This window comes from Monodelphis domestica, chromosome 6, assembly GCF_027887165.1.
Source record: "Monodelphis domestica isolate mMonDom1 chromosome 6, mMonDom1.pri, whole genome shotgun sequence".
In the NCBI taxonomy this organism is placed as follows: Eukaryota; Metazoa; Chordata; class Mammalia; order Didelphimorphia; family Didelphidae; genus Monodelphis; species Monodelphis domestica.
In genome coordinates this window covers 61,771,525-61,788,693 of record NC_077232.1, presented here as the reverse complement: position 1 = coordinate 61,788,693, position 17,169 = coordinate 61,771,525, and the positions used below count along the sequence as shown (strand labels likewise).

The 17,169-nt window shown below is 42.7% G+C and overlaps 1 protein-coding gene across 9 annotated transcripts in view; it reads right to left on the bottom strand.

The window, feature by feature from the left end:
- Positions 1 to 17,169, bottom strand: part of IRAG1 (inositol 1,4,5-triphosphate receptor associated 1) — a 233,145-nt gene that overhangs the window by 29,449 nt on the left and 186,527 nt on the right. For all 9 annotated transcript variants that reach the window (XM_056802088.1, XM_056802090.1, XM_056802086.1 and 6 more), the window contains 6 exons: positions 15,636 to 15,666; positions 10,868 to 11,008; positions 9,707 to 9,838; positions 7,865 to 8,006; positions 3,229 to 3,278; positions 1,820 to 1,927 (listed from right to left, as the gene is read on the bottom strand). In XM_056802088.1, coding sequence (XP_056658066.1) covers positions 1,820 to 1,927; positions 3,229 to 3,278; positions 7,865 to 8,006; positions 9,707 to 9,838; positions 10,868 to 11,008; positions 15,636 to 15,666 — 604 coding nt within the window. The remainder of the gene's footprint in view (positions 1 to 1,819; positions 1,928 to 3,228; positions 3,279 to 7,864; positions 8,007 to 9,706; positions 9,839 to 10,867; positions 11,009 to 15,635; positions 15,667 to 17,169) is intronic.

Below are 17,169 nucleotides of genomic sequence, written 5' to 3'. Positions count from 1 at the left end.
GATAAAAAGACTTGGGGGAGAATTTTCTAACTCCTTCAATAAATCAAAGCAAAATACGCAGGTGGACCAGAACATTTTATTTACATATTTAGACAAGTGAGTTCCTCTATAACTCCCACCCTTCTTACCCCTGCCCTGAGATGTACTGCATCTTTAATGGTCACCCAGGCTCCCTGAATTTCCTCACATCCTCTTCAGTCAAAGTGGGTGTCATTAGTTTCTTGGGGCATAGGTGGGGGAGATGGATGCACAATGGGTGGGACTTGCTTCCTTTGACCTCTTTCTCTCCATCAATTTAGCATTTAGAGCTTTAAACTTTGAGGTCCTTTCCCATGGGATTTAGTTGCTTGTCCTCTTTTTAGAGGGCAGCCCCCACCCCAGACCACCTCCTGCTCTGTGTACATTGCTGGGCAGAAGGCACAGTGATCTATCTACTGTTCTTACTACCAAAGGTTCCACCTACTCAGAACTCTTATGTGGCAAATCCCTCTTAGAGTGAACTCAGAGGACTTCCCGGCTGTTTTGTTTTAATGGAACTCTGGGAGTAAACTTGATGCTGGGAAACTCACATTTCCAGGCCCGAGGTGAAATAGCAAGAAGTGAAAAAGAGGAGGGTTCCAAAAGAGGAAGTGGTCATAGTGTGTTCTGTCTACAGTCCCCTCTCCTTCAAGCTCCTAGCCTTTGTGTGGGTGGCTTTATTTTGGTACCTGGCTTGGGAGATTACATTGCCTGAGTGTGGTTGTACAAGAGGTTTCATTTGGGGCAAAAGGGTGGAGGGAAGAGTTGAAGAAGACCTGATCCTGGTTGGCAGTACAACAGAGCTGTGAATAAAACTGAGCGATTACCCTCTTCTTCCTGCTTATAATACAAACAGCAGTTGTGCACTTTCCTGAGAGGGAGGGGGGGGGAGATAGAGACAGTTAAAAAGAGGAAAGAGGATGTGAGTGTGTGTTTGAGTGAGTGAGACAGAGACAGAGAAACAGAAAGAGCAAAGAGACAAAAAAGGAAAGAGAAGAGAGAAAGAGGAGGGGGAGACGGACACACAGAGAGAGGGCGAGGAAGAGAGAAACAGTAAGACAGATAGGAAGGAGTGAGGGAGGGAGAGAGATGGGAAGAGAGAGACAGAGACAGGGGGGGAAGGAGGGAGAGAGAAGCTTTTCAGACAGATCATGTATCACTTGGTGATATATGACCAGATCACCAAATTATTGGGATATGGAAATAGCTTTGATATAAAGAAATTTTTGTAATGCGATTTGGTCAATTTTTTCAAAAGGGTCTGAAACTACATTAATCCTTCTTTGAAAAATAATATTGGCTAGGACAACAATCTGCCTGTATTGTACATAGAGAGAAGGACAAGATCTGAAATGTCACTGATAAAGGAAACTCCCTTTGCCAATATAGGTCAGCACCTTCAGCACAGCTTATAGCCTTGGAGAATTTGACTGGAGTACGCTTGAGGTTAGGCATCTTGTCTAGGGCTACATAGCCAGAATGTGTCAGTGGCAGGATTTGGAGTCAGGTTTTCCTTTCTATCCTTTACTCCATACCTGTCTCTCAATTATGCAAAATGAACTCTAATTGGGTTATAAGATGCAAAATTCAAGGTTTCAGTGTCCTTACTCAAGTCAATAACAGACATGTATCAGCCAGAATGACATAGAAGATGCTTCATAATTGTTTGCTGAATGAATGAATGAGTTATTGACACAGACTGAACGTGCTATATTTCCTATGGCTTCTCTTGCCCCTGGAAGTCTTCTGTTGGTCCCAAGGCTTGGTTTTGAGTCACTATCATTCCCTTAGTCATACTTACCAGGGATGGTAGGGATGGTATTGGTGAGGTACTGGGAGACTGGCCAGGAATATTCAGAGCATTAAATTTGGGAACCACAGCCACACTGACTCTCCGACGGGGCATGTTCTGCAGGAAGAAAAGGGTTCACTAACAGTAAGGCCTTGAATCCAATCATCCTCAGGGGATGACAGTGGTTTCTGAAGAGCACAGTCCCTTAAAGATCATTGACTTAAGTTATAATGGAGCCCCTACTAATCAGCTCTCAATTCTCCTCTGAACAGCTTTATTTTCTTTCTCTCCTCATCACTTCTTTTCCTTCCTTCCTTCGTTCCTTCCTTCCTTCCTTCGTTCCTTCCTTCCTTCCTTCCTTCCTTCGTTCCTTCCTTCCTTCGTTCCTTCCTTCCTTCCTTCCTTCGTTCCTTCCTTCCTTCCTTCGTTCCTTCCTTCCTTCCTTCCTTCCTTCCTTCCTTCGTTCCTTCCTTCCTTCCTTCCTTCCTTCCTTCCTTCCTTCCTTCCTTCCTTCCTTCCTTCCTTCTTTCCTTCCTTCCTTCCTTCCTTCCTTCCTTCCTTCCTTCCTTCCTCCCTCTTTCCCTCCCTTTCTTTCTTTCTTTCTTTCTTTCTTTCTTTCTTTCTTTCTTTCTTTCTTTCTTTCTTTCTTTCTTTCTTTCTTTTCTTTCTTTCTTTCTTTCTTTCTTTCTTTCTTTCTTTCTTTCTTTCTTTCTTTCTTTCTTTCTTTCTTTCTTTCTTCCTTCCTCCCTCCCTCCCTCCCTCCCTCCCTCCCTCCCTCCCTCCCTTCCTTCCTTCCTTCCTTCCTTCCTTCCTTCCTTCCTTCCTTCCTTCCTTCCTTCCTTCCTTCCTTCCTTCCTTCCTTCCTTCCTTCCTTCCTTCCTTCCTTCCCTCCCCTCTCCTCCCCTCCCCTCCCCTCCCATTCCCTTCCCTTCCCTTCCCTTCCCTTCCCTTCCCTTCCCTTTCCTTCCCTTCCCTTCCCTTCCCTTCCCTTCCCTTCCCTTCCCTTCCCTTCCCTTCCCTTCCCTTCCCTTCCCTGCCCTGCCCTGCCCTGCCCTGCCCTGCCCTGCCCTGCCCTGCCCTTCCCTTCCCTCTCTCTCTCTCTCTCTCTCTCTCTCTCTCTCTCTCTCTCTCTCTCTCTCTCTCTCTTCCTTCCTTTCTAAAACTCTTATTTTCCATCTTAGAATCAGTGACTAAGTATAGATTCCAAGGGGCAAAAGAGAGTTATGGGCCAGAGAATCTGGAGTTTAGTGACTTGCCCAGAGTCACACAGTTAGGAAGTATCCAAGGGCAGAATTGAATCCAGTACCCCCCATATTCAGGCCTGGTGCCTGGAGAGCCCTAGAGATGTCCAGAACCAATGAGCCATAGAGATGTCCCAGAATAACCTTATTTCCCCACCACTTTTGCAGGTAGCCTACCTTTCCCAGGGTGAGAGACATGGACCTGGTGGCTCGAGGGACTCCATCCTCTGAAGCAATGAAGAGAGACAGAGTAGAAGAACATAGTCAAACACTTTGTAGCCAATTCAGTAATAGAATACAAGGAGGGGCAGGGAAAGACCTCAGGCTTGTTTGAAAACCTCAAATTTTCTTGATTTAGCCCTCATTCACCCTTTCATGAAGCTTGGTGCCAGTGCAGTGACACTCAGAAATATATCTTTGACCCCTTCCATGGCCTCCCCTCCACTTCAGAAAATCTCTGGCTTCCTTCAAGACTCAGATCAAAATACTTCTCTAGGAAGACTTCCTAGTCTCCACAGCTGCCAGAGTCTCCACCTGGAAGGTATGTTGTTGGGCTGTTTTTAGCATATTCAACTCTTTGTGACCCCATTTGGGGTTTTCTTGGCAAGGATACCAGACTAGTTTTCCATTTTCTTCTCCAGCTCATTTTACAGATGAGGAAGCTATGTCAAACATGTTTAAGTGACTTGTCCAAGGTCAGCTATCCAGTAAGTGTCTGAAGCCATATTTGAACCCTAGACCTCCAGTCTCCAGGTTTGGCTATCTACCAAATCACTTAACTGCCACTCTAGAGAGCTTATTTATGATTTTGTGTTCAAATTAGGCGAGGAATATCTGAACTTTAAAAAGTTCTACTTTTTCTTGCCCATCTGAGCATAAAACATTGCTACCCCTAACTATAGTGGCTCTTCAGACCATGCCAGTCAAGTCTTCAAAGATTCATTAAGCATATCCTATGAGGCAGGCACTGTGCTAAGCCCATACTTCTGGACATGTGTGGTTTTCCCCATATCTACAACCTTGTCTACTAGAAACCAGAAATATGGCGGCTGGTGAAACTGATGGTAACGTGTCTGTATCCTCTCTGGCTGTGGTTGTTCACACACTGTCAATAAGCTGTATGGTTCAGTTTAAGAACTGTTGGGCTGAGTTCTGTTTGGTGAGGTTAAGAACTGAACTCAATTGCTCTCCCAACTCCAAACATCGACAGTGAGCTACTTAGTTAAGGGGGTGCTTTGTAGGGCCCCTCATTTCCTAAACCCTGGCCAAAATAGCATTGCATATTTCTGCCTTCGTTTGGAAAAAAGCTGCTGATATTCCCCAGAAAACTCTCAGAGAGTTCTGTTTATAAAGACTTCTCCATCTGGGACATGCTTTCTGCATTCCCCCCACCTCCTGTTCTTTGTAACTAAGGATGTTTGTAATATCCAGGAATTGTGGTCTCTAAAAGGTCCCTTTTCTCGCGCTGTTTATCCCTCAATAGCCAGCATCTCGCTGGCACAGGATCCACTTGCTGGGAAACAATTTCTGATGACACCAGCAACTAGCCTGAAGGTGAAATGAGAAGACAGGGGACAGAAACAGCTAATCATCTTGAAAATGAGTTCAAATCCTGCCTCAGACACTTGTGTGATCCTGAGAAACATCATCTCTCTCAGACTCAGTTTCTTTATCTTTAAAATGAGGTAAAGGGAGCAGCTAGGGTGGCTCAGTAGATCAGGAGATCTTGGGTTCAAATCTGACCTCAGACACTTCCTAGCTGTGTGACCCTGGTCAAGTCACTTAATTCCCATTGCCTAGCCCTTACTGCTTTTCTGCCTTGGAACCACCACACACTATTGATTCCAAGACAGAAGAGAAGGATTTGTTTTTTTTTAGATGAGGGTAATAGCACCTACTTTGTAGGGTTATTATGAACATACCACAGAACACAAAGTGTTTTTCAAACCTTAAAGCACTGTGCAAAACAGTTAAGATAGCTATTATTAAAATATGATATTATAACTACTATAACTATTATTATCAGAACTAAGACCTATTTTCACTTTAATTAGCCTCTATTGCAACATGTGGTATAATGCATAAAAGTCTGCACATAGTTAAGAAAAAACTGGATTCGAATCCCACTTCCATCTGAGTGACTGACTATCTATGGGACCATGGGCAATAATTTCCTTAACTTGTCTGAGAATCAGGTCATTGTCTAAGACAGTAAGTCATTGACTACTGAGCCTCTTAAAAGAAAAAAATAAACCCTTTACCTTCTGTCTTAGTATTAATTCTAAAACAGAAGAGCGGTAAGGGCTAGGCAATCAAGGTTAAGTGACTTGTACAGGGTCACACAGCTGGGAAGTATCTGAGTTCAGATTTGAACCCAGAGCCTCCCAACTCCAGGCCTGGCTCTCTATTTACCTTGGAATATAACTTAGCTATATGAAATGATGAATATAGTGAAGTTTTGGAAAACATTTGAGCTGGTGAAAAATGAAATAAGAACCAGTTAAACCACAAACATTTCGCCTAAAACAAAGTAGGTAAAAAAGGACAACAATAACAAAATACTAAACTGAATACTCTAAAATTATAATGACCAAATTTGGCTTTAGAGAAGTATGATTAGGCACCTCTTCTGATTCTTTGCAGAGAGGGAGGAATATGAGTAGGAACATGGCATGTAATGCTAGAATTTTTCTTTTACTTCTTGGTTAGTTTTGCTGAATTGTTTTCTCATCTTTAAAAAAAAATTTTTTTTTGTTATAAGAGATGTCTCTCCAGGGGAGGGGAAAATATGTTGGAAAAAATGAAAAATATAAATTTATTTTTTTAAAATTGGCCACGGTGCTACCCCCACAGTAGCTCTCTTTACTAAACTTCTTGAATTAATTTCTGTTAGCCCTGTGATGGCCCCTGAGGGCAGTTAACTGTTTTCTCCATGACCTTTTGGGTTTTAGGTTTGTAAGCATTGGATTTTATCCAACAAAACATATGGAGTAAACAAGGTCATTTTTCAGGATGTCTGCATCCTATCAGGCTTCAGTTTTTCCATACTTAATGTACGCTCCTTCCCCTGCTTATAAACTTTGGGCTTCATCCAGCCCAGACTTATCACCTGCCCCCCAGACATTTCCTGGAATGTCTCACCTCTGGGCTTTTGTCTATTCTCTTCTCTGGGACTAGAATGACTTTCCTTTCCATTCTGTCTACCTGCTGCTCCTCTCCCCCTTGACTTTAAGACCCCATTCCAGGGCCACCTGAACCAGAAAATGTGCTACTGCCCGCAGTTGCCAGAGACTCATCATCTGATCTCATGGCATTTGTGAGTCTGCTTATGTCTCTACTATCTATACTGGGTCAAGTCCTTTTAATAACCCTCCTATAGGTCTCCTCTCCTTTGACACTGCCCCCATCCTGGTGCTGGCCCTTATTGCCCAACACCCAGACTGTTTCCAGAGCTCATTGATCAGTCTATTGATAGGTCTGCTGATAGGTCTCCTAGCCTTAAGTCTTTCCCAGATCCATTTCATCCTTCACTCAGCTGTCAAATTGATCATCTTAATTCAGGTCTATCCCTCTCATCCCCTTATTCATTAAGCTTCAGTGGCTCTTTTTTTTTTTTTGAAACCTTTACCTTCTATCTTAGACTCAATACTAAGTTTTGTTTCCAAGGCAGAAGAATGATAAGGGCTAGGCAGTGGGAGTTAAGTGATTTGCTCAGGGACACCCAGCTAAGATTTGTCTAAGATCAGATTTGAACCCAGGACCTCCTTTCTCTAGACCTGATGGCTTTCTTTTACCTCCATGATCGGTATAATCCTGTATAAAATCCTGTTTGGCTTAAATTAACAAAAAAAAAAGTAAAACCCTTACCCTCTGTCAGTATCAATTTTAAGACAGAAGAGCAGCAAGGGCTAGACAATCAGGGTAAAGTGTCTTGTCCAGGGTCACACAGCTAGGAAGTATCTGAGGCCAGAATAGAACCCAAATCCTCCAGATTCCAAGTCTGGTGCTTCATCCAATCCAATGAGTCACCTGGCTTCCTCCTCTGTTTAGCTTTTAAAGCCCTTCATAACCTGGTTCCTTCCTACCTTTCCAGGCTTCTAACACCTTACTCCATTCTACATACTCTTCAGTTCAGGGACGCGGGCTTCTTGGCTATTCCTCAGATAAGACACTTCCAATAAGACATGCCAATAAGACACTTCCTCTCCTAATGTTTTCACTGGCTGTTCTCCATGCCTGGAAAATTCTTTGTTCATGTCTGGCCCCCTGGCTTCCCCAGTTCCTTAAAGCTCAGCTAAAGTCCCATCTTCTGCACGAAATCTCTCCCAATCTTAGTGCTTTCCCTTGGAGACAACTCCCTGTTTATATCATCTTTATTTTGTTCATATGTAATTGTTTACTTTATCTCCCATGTTAGATTGATGAGCTCCTTGAGGACAGGGACTATTTACTGACTTTCTTTGTATTTGCAGAACTTAGCACAGAACTTGGCACATAGTAGACTCTCTTTCTTTTTTTAGTCTTACTTTCTATCTTAGAATCAGTATTTTATATTGGTTCCAAGGCAGACGAGTGGTAAGGGCTAGGCAATGGGGGTTAAGTGACTTGTTCAAGCTCACACAGCTAGGAAGTATCTGAGGTCAGATTTGAACCCAGAATCTCCTGCCTATAAGCTTGGCTCAATCTGCTGAGCTCCCTAGCTGCCCCTCAAACAGACCTTTCAATAAATGCTAGCTGCACTGCAGGGCCAGGTCTCTCACCCTCTAGGGACCTGAGAGGGACACACTAAGGTGACAGAAATCCAACTTGTTACCAGAGGGGCCGTAGCTTCGACTTGAATTCTGGTTTGCTAGTTTCTTAAACTCCATGAGCTCGGCGTGGTCCTTCTCATACGTTCTCTTCAGATTCTCTACATACTGCATCATCACTTCTGCAGCCTTTGACATCCGCTTTTCCTAAGAGGAAAGAAAGGCAGCAGAAGCAAATAAGGTCAAGGAACCAAGACAATGAAGAAGCTGTTGGAATTGAATTGACAGGCAATATCAGAAGCAGGACCATAGCATTCTAGGTCGAGGACAGGGAGGGGTCCTTGAGATCATCTCATCCAAATCCTTTCATTTAACAGATCAATAAACTGAAGCTCAGTCATTTGAAGTGATTTGACCAAGCTCATGAAGGTAATAAATAGCAGAGGAGGGATTTGAATTCAGACCCTCTGGTTCTAAGTCTGATACTCTTTTCAACTGCAACACTCTGGGAGATCTCAGAGTCTAGGACACAGACTGTCAGAATCAGAAGGATAGTACAGTCAGGACCTCAGAGATCACTTAGGAAGTGTATTTTATATCCTATATGTCCCAAACTTAAGCTTAATCCTGCACTAAAACTTATGGGACAATATGTATATTTACCGAACTAGATATCATGCAGAATAGCAGCTAAAATAAATCAAGAATGTCAGACTTTAGCTCAATGCAAGTCAACAGAATGACAGGCAACCAGAAAACGCACCAGACCTTCAATAGAGGGTTGGCATCCACAAAGAAATGGATGAGAGTCGATCAATTCCATTTCACCTGGCTACATTTATTAAGCACCCATAGTATACCAGGCACTGTTTTGGATACTGAGACTATAAAGGCAAGAACAGCCCCTGTATTCAAAGAATTTCTCTTCTTCTGGAGGGATACAGTATGTATAGAAGTTAGTATGACACCATGAGTACTAGCAGCTAGGGGGAGGGAGCCCAGAAGGCTTTTTTGAAGAATGCATTAGCTGATTCTGGAAGAAACACAAGGGTTCTGAGGGGCAGAGATGAGGAAGGAGTGGCTTCTAAGCACTGGGGACAGCCTTCAGGTACACTGAGGCAGGAGACGCGATATCAAGTTCTGAGGATACTTATTCCTCAGCCAATCATGAAACCACAGAATTTCAGAGATGAAAAGAATTCAGAAGTCCAATTCATACCTAAATAAGAATTCCCCTTAATATCATACCCACACCTATCACCAAATCTTTATTTAAACATTTTCCTTGAGAGGAAACTTACTATTCCCCAAGGAAATCCATTCAAACTTTTGGATAGCTTTAATTAATAGGATGTTTTCCCTTATGCTGTTATTGTTCAGTCATATCCAGCTCTTTGAGACTCCATTTGGGCTTTTCTTGGCAAAGATACTGGAGTGGTTTGCCATTTCCTTTTCTAGCTCACTTTACATTTGAGGAAACTGAAGAAAATTGGGTTCTTTAAGTGCCATGCCTTGGGGTTACCCGGCTAGGAAGTATCTGAGACCAGATTTGAATTTAGGAAGATGAGTCTTCTTGACTCCAGTCAAGTCCAGTGCTTTACCCACTGCACCACCTACTTGTCATTGGCACATAGTAGGTGATTAATAAATACTTGTTGGCTTGGTTGACCCTGAGAATGAGACATTGCATTCACATTTACATTTACACAGCTCACTCTGCTTCTTGCATGGCCTTCAGGATCACCTGGCACTTTGTATGCCCAGGGTGGTTTCTTGGGTTATCATATCAACAAAGGGGTTCCAGTCCCATGATGGAAGTGCTAATTGCTCCCTTTAGGGCCAGGAATATCTTGAGATGAGCAGTGTTTGGAGTTGGGAGATGGCAGGAGGGAGACTAGTGGCCTCACCTGGCGGACTGCCCCAACCATTTCAGCCCGGCTGGAGAGGCGAGCGGCCAAGCGATGCAGCACAGCGATGTCTTCCAACAACTTCTCGTAGGTCTCTCGGTGTTCACAGGTCTGCCAGAGGGATGCTGAGGACTGAAAGGAGAGAGGAGATGGACCATTCCGAGTCACAGATGGGGTGGGGGAGATCTGTATGCTCCCTTTACCTATCCCACTTCATTCTTCCCTATCCCACAGCTGCTAAAGTTAGTGTTTGAACCAGAGCCTCTGGACCTGCCATGAAGAAGCTCTTCCTGGCCCCCATAAAAGATTCAACCTTCCCATTAGTCAGATTTGTCTCTCCCCCAAGCTTTAGTGAATTGGAAATTTCCTACACAGCTGAAAATGTCTGGACAAAAGAGTTTTCTAAACCTCCAAATGAAAAAAGAAACAAAGGACTGGACAGTGACCAGTGGTCAGGGACCTAAGGAAACAGATAAGGGAGAAGTAGATAGACAAGAGGGAAGGGAGACAAGGTTAGCCCTATCATCTGGGTCTACACAGATGACCTGAGATCCCCACTACTAATCCATACCACCATTTAGGCAAGCCTTTCCCACATCCCACCATTCTGGCTGCTCTTGGTGATTTCTAAAAAGGAGGCAGGGTATTCTGGGAAAACAATGTAAAGCCAGGCTTGCCTTCCTGATGGCAGATAATAGGATAGGGATACAACTGGCCCTATCTGTTTGTGATATAAGGAACTCCCAGATGAGGAAATTCCTTTTGTTAGCACCTTCTGGGCAGTTTGATCTACCCAGGGTCATACAGACATGGTATGTGGCAGAAGTGAGACCTGAACCAGATTTTCCAAGCTCAAGGGAAGCTCCCCATACTACTCTTTATTGACTGGTTAGATGTGGCATTTTAGCACCTGCTAATAGGGCATCTGCTCCTCTGCCCACCAACTGCCTTCCAGAGTCCATGTTTAACTTTAGCTCCTTGGTGGTCTTCATCACTTAATTCCTCCCTATATAACTCACTGGTTTTCAGTCACACAATTCTCCCATCACAGTTGTACCCTCCTCCCCTCCAACTCCCCATAGGTGGAGGGGGGGGGTTATGGTCTAGGGACAGCCCTGGGATGGGATGGTCCATGGACATTCTCAGAGCTGGGCTCCTTACCGTGATAGAAGCTTTAAAGTTGTTCAGCTCTTTCTCAGTATTCTCTTCTGTCAGGTTCCTTTCCCTCTCAGCCTGGTTAATTCTCGCCTCCAGGGTGTAGCTATCATTTCGAAAGGCCAAGGACAGTTGTACAAACACATTCTATGGAGAGGGAGAAAAAGTGGAGGTGAAGGGCAAGGAGGAGCTGCCGCTTGTTAGAAGGTCTAGCTTATGACTTATATGTCAATTCTAGAATGCTAGCTCAAGACTTGGATGGCACATGAGAGGCCAATGAGTCCAACCCTCTCATTTTATAGATGAGGGAGCAAGCCCAGAGAACTAAAGTGATTTGCATTGGGTCTTATGAGTAGTTATTAAAGCTTTGGTATTTGAATCCTGGTCTAACTCTAAATCGGTGTTCTTTCCATCCTAAGAATCTATATTATCACAGATTACCAAAACGTGGAGGTGCCCAACAAAACCTCCCCCAAAAGGGACTTGTTTTCTTCTAAGGCTGAAGTGGTAAACCAAATCACAGTAAGATACTAATAGATGAGAATGATTTAAAAAAAAAACAAAAACAAAAAACTTCCCAATCCCAGAAAACCCAAGGGCCTTATCCTCCAATAGTAATTGAGAACGGAATTTCAAATGTCACATCAGAACAATGGAGATGATGAATGGGGCTGAGAATCTTTCCAGAGATTCTGGGAAGATCAGATTAGACCTGGTCTCTCCTCTTAAGACTTACCAGTTACTGGCTCTGTGATAAATGGGCAAATCACTCGATCTCTGGGATCTTCAATTTCTCCCTCTGCAAACACTGCTAAATTCTCTTCCAGTGGTAAGATACTAAGAACTTATGAAGAAGCCTTGGAAAGCTCTCACACTGACTCCATCTATCCATCCAATTATCTATCTATCTATCTATCTATCTATCTATCTATCTATCTATCTATCTACCTACCTACCTATCAATTTATCTTTCCATCCATTCATCTATCCATCTCTCTCTCCTCTCCCTCCCTCCCCCCTCTCTTCGCTCTCTCTCTCTCTCTCTCTCTCTCTCTCTCTCTCTCTCTTTCCCTTCCTCCTATATATTGTGTAATTGGAAAATTTTGTACCCTTGGACTTCATCTTTCAGCATTCCTTTCCCTTCATCCTCATGTTTGCATTTGTTACATGTGTATATAGTTCTGTAACTCTGCCCTAGCTCTCTCTTTTTCCTGCGTGTATGGCTGGGTGAGCTCTTTCTTTTTCTCTAGCCTTTTGTTTTCCTTTTTGCTTCAAGTTATTATTAATAAATCTTATTAAATATAATATGTGGGGTATTTTGGATATTAATTTTTAATCTTACAATATCTTCTGTGGCATATATATATATATATATATATATTTATAGCCACAGAAGACTTGAGAGAAGGGAGATAGAGTAATGCATGTCACTAAGGATGACCTCCCCCCCAAATGCTTTTTTCTCTGCTGAACTGAAGAAACTTCTATAATAGCAACGTCAGTTTAGATAAGCCCGGGGTATTCATCTGAGCCAGTATAAGCAGTTTGGATTAGCTGAGGGGATTGATGGCCAAAGGGTTTCATATGGAGAAACTATATTTAAGGAAAACTGGTGGTAGGGAGAGGTCTTGTTGATTTAAAAGGGACCTCAGCCAGGGCTCCTATCACATTTCCCTGTTTCTGCCCAAATAGCAATTTAAATGGTTGCCAGAAAGCTTTTATTTTTAAAGACCCCTAAGTTCAATCAGCACTTTGTATAAACATGAGTTGCAAAAATCTCTGAGTGCAGAATTGACCTTTATGAGGGGGAAATCCCAGAGAAGGGGCTTCCTGGCCTGAGCCTATGTAGGAAACCACTAGGGAAGAGACTTGAGCAGATGGAAATTCTTCAGGGAAGTATGAACTGCCTCTCCTCTGATTTCATAACTCTGTGGCCATACATACATTCTATGCTATATTATACTCATTCCTGTACATACCCCCTACCAGACTGGAAGCTCCCAAGGGTAAGAGACTATGCCTTGAGAGGCAGTCCAGAATAATGGATGGAATTTTGGTTTTGGAACCAGGAAGATCCTAGTTAAAATCTTTCCTCTGATTCTTACTATTTAACCTTTCTAAGCCTCAGTTTCTTAATTTGTTATAAAAAATAATGTATATAAACAAACATCATATTAGCGTTGTTTATTATTATTAATGATGTTGATGCTAATCTCTGTATCCCCTTGAGGATCATACAGAGAGCATTGCATCTAGCAGGAACTAAATACATGCCAGGAATGACTAAAGGTGATGATCTTCCTTTTCTCCACCTCTTATTGGTTCTGCCAAGTCACTTGGTAGCCACTGGCAGCAGATCTGAGTAAACTAACAACCATGATGGAAAAACTGGACATTTCCATGCATAGAGAGGAAGCTCTTCTGTTGGCCAAAAGCATTCGACTGCCAGTTGATTTTGGTTCAGCTGGTTCAGCTGATTGGTTGAACAGCTTCCCCTTGCTGGGGCTTTTGCTGATGGGTATTGGTTATTAGAAAAACAGTTCACGGTGCATCTTCACAAACTCAGGATGGCTTCTTCTTAAATTAACTCCCAAATAACTAATTAATCCCAATCGCAGCCAGGCCTCGGTTATACTATTCTCTCTCTGGGTAGCCTGAGCACAGCAATATCTATTATGAGCCACTCTTAATTATTTGTCCATGAACTATTTATTCTAATGGCAACCTGGGACCATTTTTGACTGCAGGTTGCCTTGTCTATGGCATCCAGGACTAGAGAGTTGGCCTAGTCTAATGGAAAGACCAATTGATTTGGAGTCAGAAGACCTTTGCAATTCACTACCCATATGACCATGGGCAAGTTTCTTTGTAAAACTAAAGGATTAGAGCTCTAAATGTATATTCCTATAAATAAATTCTTCATGCTGTCAATTTCTGTACACCCGGGGAAGGCAGTAACTCTTTTCCACCACTTCTATCTTAGAATCAACACTGTAGATATGAGCAGTAAGGGCTAGGTAATGGGAATTAAAGAGCTCACTCAGAGTCACACAACTAGGAAGTATCTGAGAGCAGATTTGAACCCACAGCCTCCTGTCTCTAGGCTTGACTTTCAAGCTACTGAGCCACCTAGCTGAGCCCCATCCCCTTAAACTCTTCAATGTTAGCCAGAGAAAAACACAATTAAGTGGGCAAATAGGTTGCCAAAAATCCTGAGATGCCTTTTCAAATGAAGTAAAAGTGATTTGAGCATTTCAGTGTCCTTATCTTGCCCATGATCCTTCCCTCTCTCCCTCAATTAATTAGTATAAATTAAGAATTGGCTATATTTTGAAACCAATTACTAGCAGCATGAAATATGAGATACAAACATTTACATGAGCACATTTACTCACATTTTCATCTCCATTTGGGAGGTGAGACAAAATGATTTTCTCTCTTTTTTCCTCAACTCCCCAGCCCCAAAACTCTTTTTTTTTCTGCTTTAAAAAAAAAGCAATATTACCATCGACTTTAATCTTTCTTCTCCAGGATGAATGTGCTTTGCTTGTGAGAGGCAGTCAGATGTCAGAAAAACAAAAGTCTGCTAAAGGCAAGAAATAGTTTCCTCCTTCTCCTCCTTCTCTACTGCACCAGTAAAGGAGAACTTCCTTTGTTCAGGCTGCTTCTCTCTCTTCATCACGTTTCCCTCTGTTTGTTTTATTCATTTGTCTATCTCATTTGTTTATGGTAGACTCCCCTGTTAGACTATAAGCTCCTTGAGGGCAGGTACAATTGTCATGCCTTTCTTTGCATTTCCAGTGCCTACCACATAGTAGGAACTTAAGAAATATTTCTCAACTCCCCTCCCTGCTTACTTCCCCTGGATAAATGTTCTGTAGCATTACAGTGCTTGGCACATAGTAGGCACTTAAGAAATATTCCCCCCCTCCCTGCTTACTTCCCCTGGATTAATATTCTGCAGCATTTTAGTGCCTGGCACATAGTAGGCACTTAAAAATTATTTATTGATGGATTGACTGATTTGGGGTCTCTTAATATGCCACAAAATCTTTGTGGAAAGGATTTGCAACACGAGCTGTGAATGCAGCAGCTGCTTAGTCCTTTTTCCTTGGATGTTTTAAAAGCAAGGTAAAAGTGAACTCCATCTTTTAATTTTTTTCTGAAATAATTTGATTGAAATTAATGGGCTCCAGGCTTCTTTGCTCCAAATGCCATTTTTCAGAAATTTCTGAAGGAAGACAAACATTTCGAGCAGCTTTTGGATTCCAATGACCTTCATTCCTGATTAGCTTTATTACTATATGTAATATATGCATATATTAAAGGAAACAAACATGAGACTATCAAAAGTTAATGAAGAATTGATGGGGTCTGAATGCAGATCAAAACATAGTCTTTTTCACTTTCTTCTTTTTTGTTTTGTGCTCTCTTCCACAAAATGACTAATATGGAAAAAATGTTTTACATGATTGCACATGTAAAATCTATATCAGATTGCTTACTGTCTCAGGGAGGGTGGAGAGTTGGGAGAGAGGGAGGGTGAGGAGGAGGAAGAGAGAGAATTTGGAACTCAAAATTTAAAAAAAAGTTAAAAAATTTGTTTTCAATGCAATTGCTCTTTCCATTAGACCAGGCTGTCAACAGTTGTGGTGGACCAGACTCCAATTGGTCACTTCATAGCCCCATCCCAACTCTTCACCTTGTGTCTGTGAGAAACATTAGTTCAGCTGGGCTGTAAATGTGACTTTCATGGGAATCACAAGATACTTACCTCGACTTCCTTTTCGGTAAGTGGAGGAGCACTAGAAGAAAGGGGGGAAAAGACACTTATCATTTCATTTCCAAAGTATTCAAGAGGATGAGTGTCTATCTCTGGGAATCCTGATAGGTCTGTGCATAGTAAGCCTATACCATGCTAGGTTGATGGGAATGGAGAACTATTGCGTTTTCCATCTTCCACCTTCAAAGTTTTTGCTTGCACTGGCTGTCCCACATTACTGGAGTGTTCTTCCTCTTCTTCTCTACCTCTTAGAATATCTACCTTCCAAATCTAGCCTCAGAGACTTCCTTAATGTGTGACCCTGGGCAAGTCACTTAACCCAAATTGCCTAGTCTTGGAACAAGTACTTACTATTGATTCTAAGATAGAAGAGAAGAATTAAAAAGAGAAAAGAGGAGAATACCCACCTTTCACTGCTGCCATTATTTACATCTGATTTTTCCATCCAAATGTAGAGTGCCAGACCTGGAGTCAGGAAGACCTGAGTTCAAATCTGGTCATGGACACTTAGCTGTATGAATTTGGGTGATTCAATTAGCCTCTACCTAACTCAGTTCCCTCATCTTAAAATGGGGACAAGAATAGCAACTACCTTCCAGGACCATTGTGAAGATAAAATGAGATATTTGTAAAGCACTTAGCACAGTACCTGGCCCATAGTAAGTGCTATAAAAATGTAAGCTCTTGGGGCAAAGCCAAGATGGCAGAGAAGGTATATAGACCCACCAGATCTCTACCAAATTCTTCTACAAAAAACTATTATATAACACCTCAAAATGAATTTTGGAGTAGAATAACCCACAGAAAGATGGGATGAAATAATTTTTTTCAGTCCAAAACAGCTTAAAAGACTGGCACAAAAGATCTAGCGTACTGGGGTAGAAGTGGAGTGTGAAGTGGCAAGGCAGGTACCACCATGGTACTTTGGGGAAAGTTGAATCATCATCCAAGGCTTCTGGAGCTCTCAGTCACAGATGGTGAAGGGGGTTGGACAATTGTCCAGAAAGAGAATACAGGGCTTTGGATGCAAGACTCTTGTTGCATTGCCCATACACAGATTCAGGCAGTAGTCCTGGGATGCTATCTCAGGGTGAGGAAGAACACTAGTGCACAGCAGCACTTAGAGCCACTGGAGAGAGATTCAGACAGTAGTCCCGGGATGCTGTCTCAGGGTGAGGAAGAACACTAGTGCACAGCAGCACTTAGAGCCACTGGAGAGAGATTCAGACAGTAGTCCCGGGATGCTGTCTCAGGGTGAGGAAGAACACTAGTGCACAGCAGCACTTAGAGCCACTGGAGAGAGATTCAGACAGTAGTCCCGGGATGCTGTCTCAGGGTGAGGAAGAACACTAGTGCACAGCAGCACTTAGAGCCACTGGAGAGAGATTCAGACAGTAGTCCCAGGATGCTGTCTCAGGGTGAGGAAGGACACTAGTGCACAGCACCACTTAGAGCCACCAGAGAGTAGGGGACCATGCTCACAGTTCCAAGGAGAAGAATGCTTGTGGTTACTCCCAGACCAGAG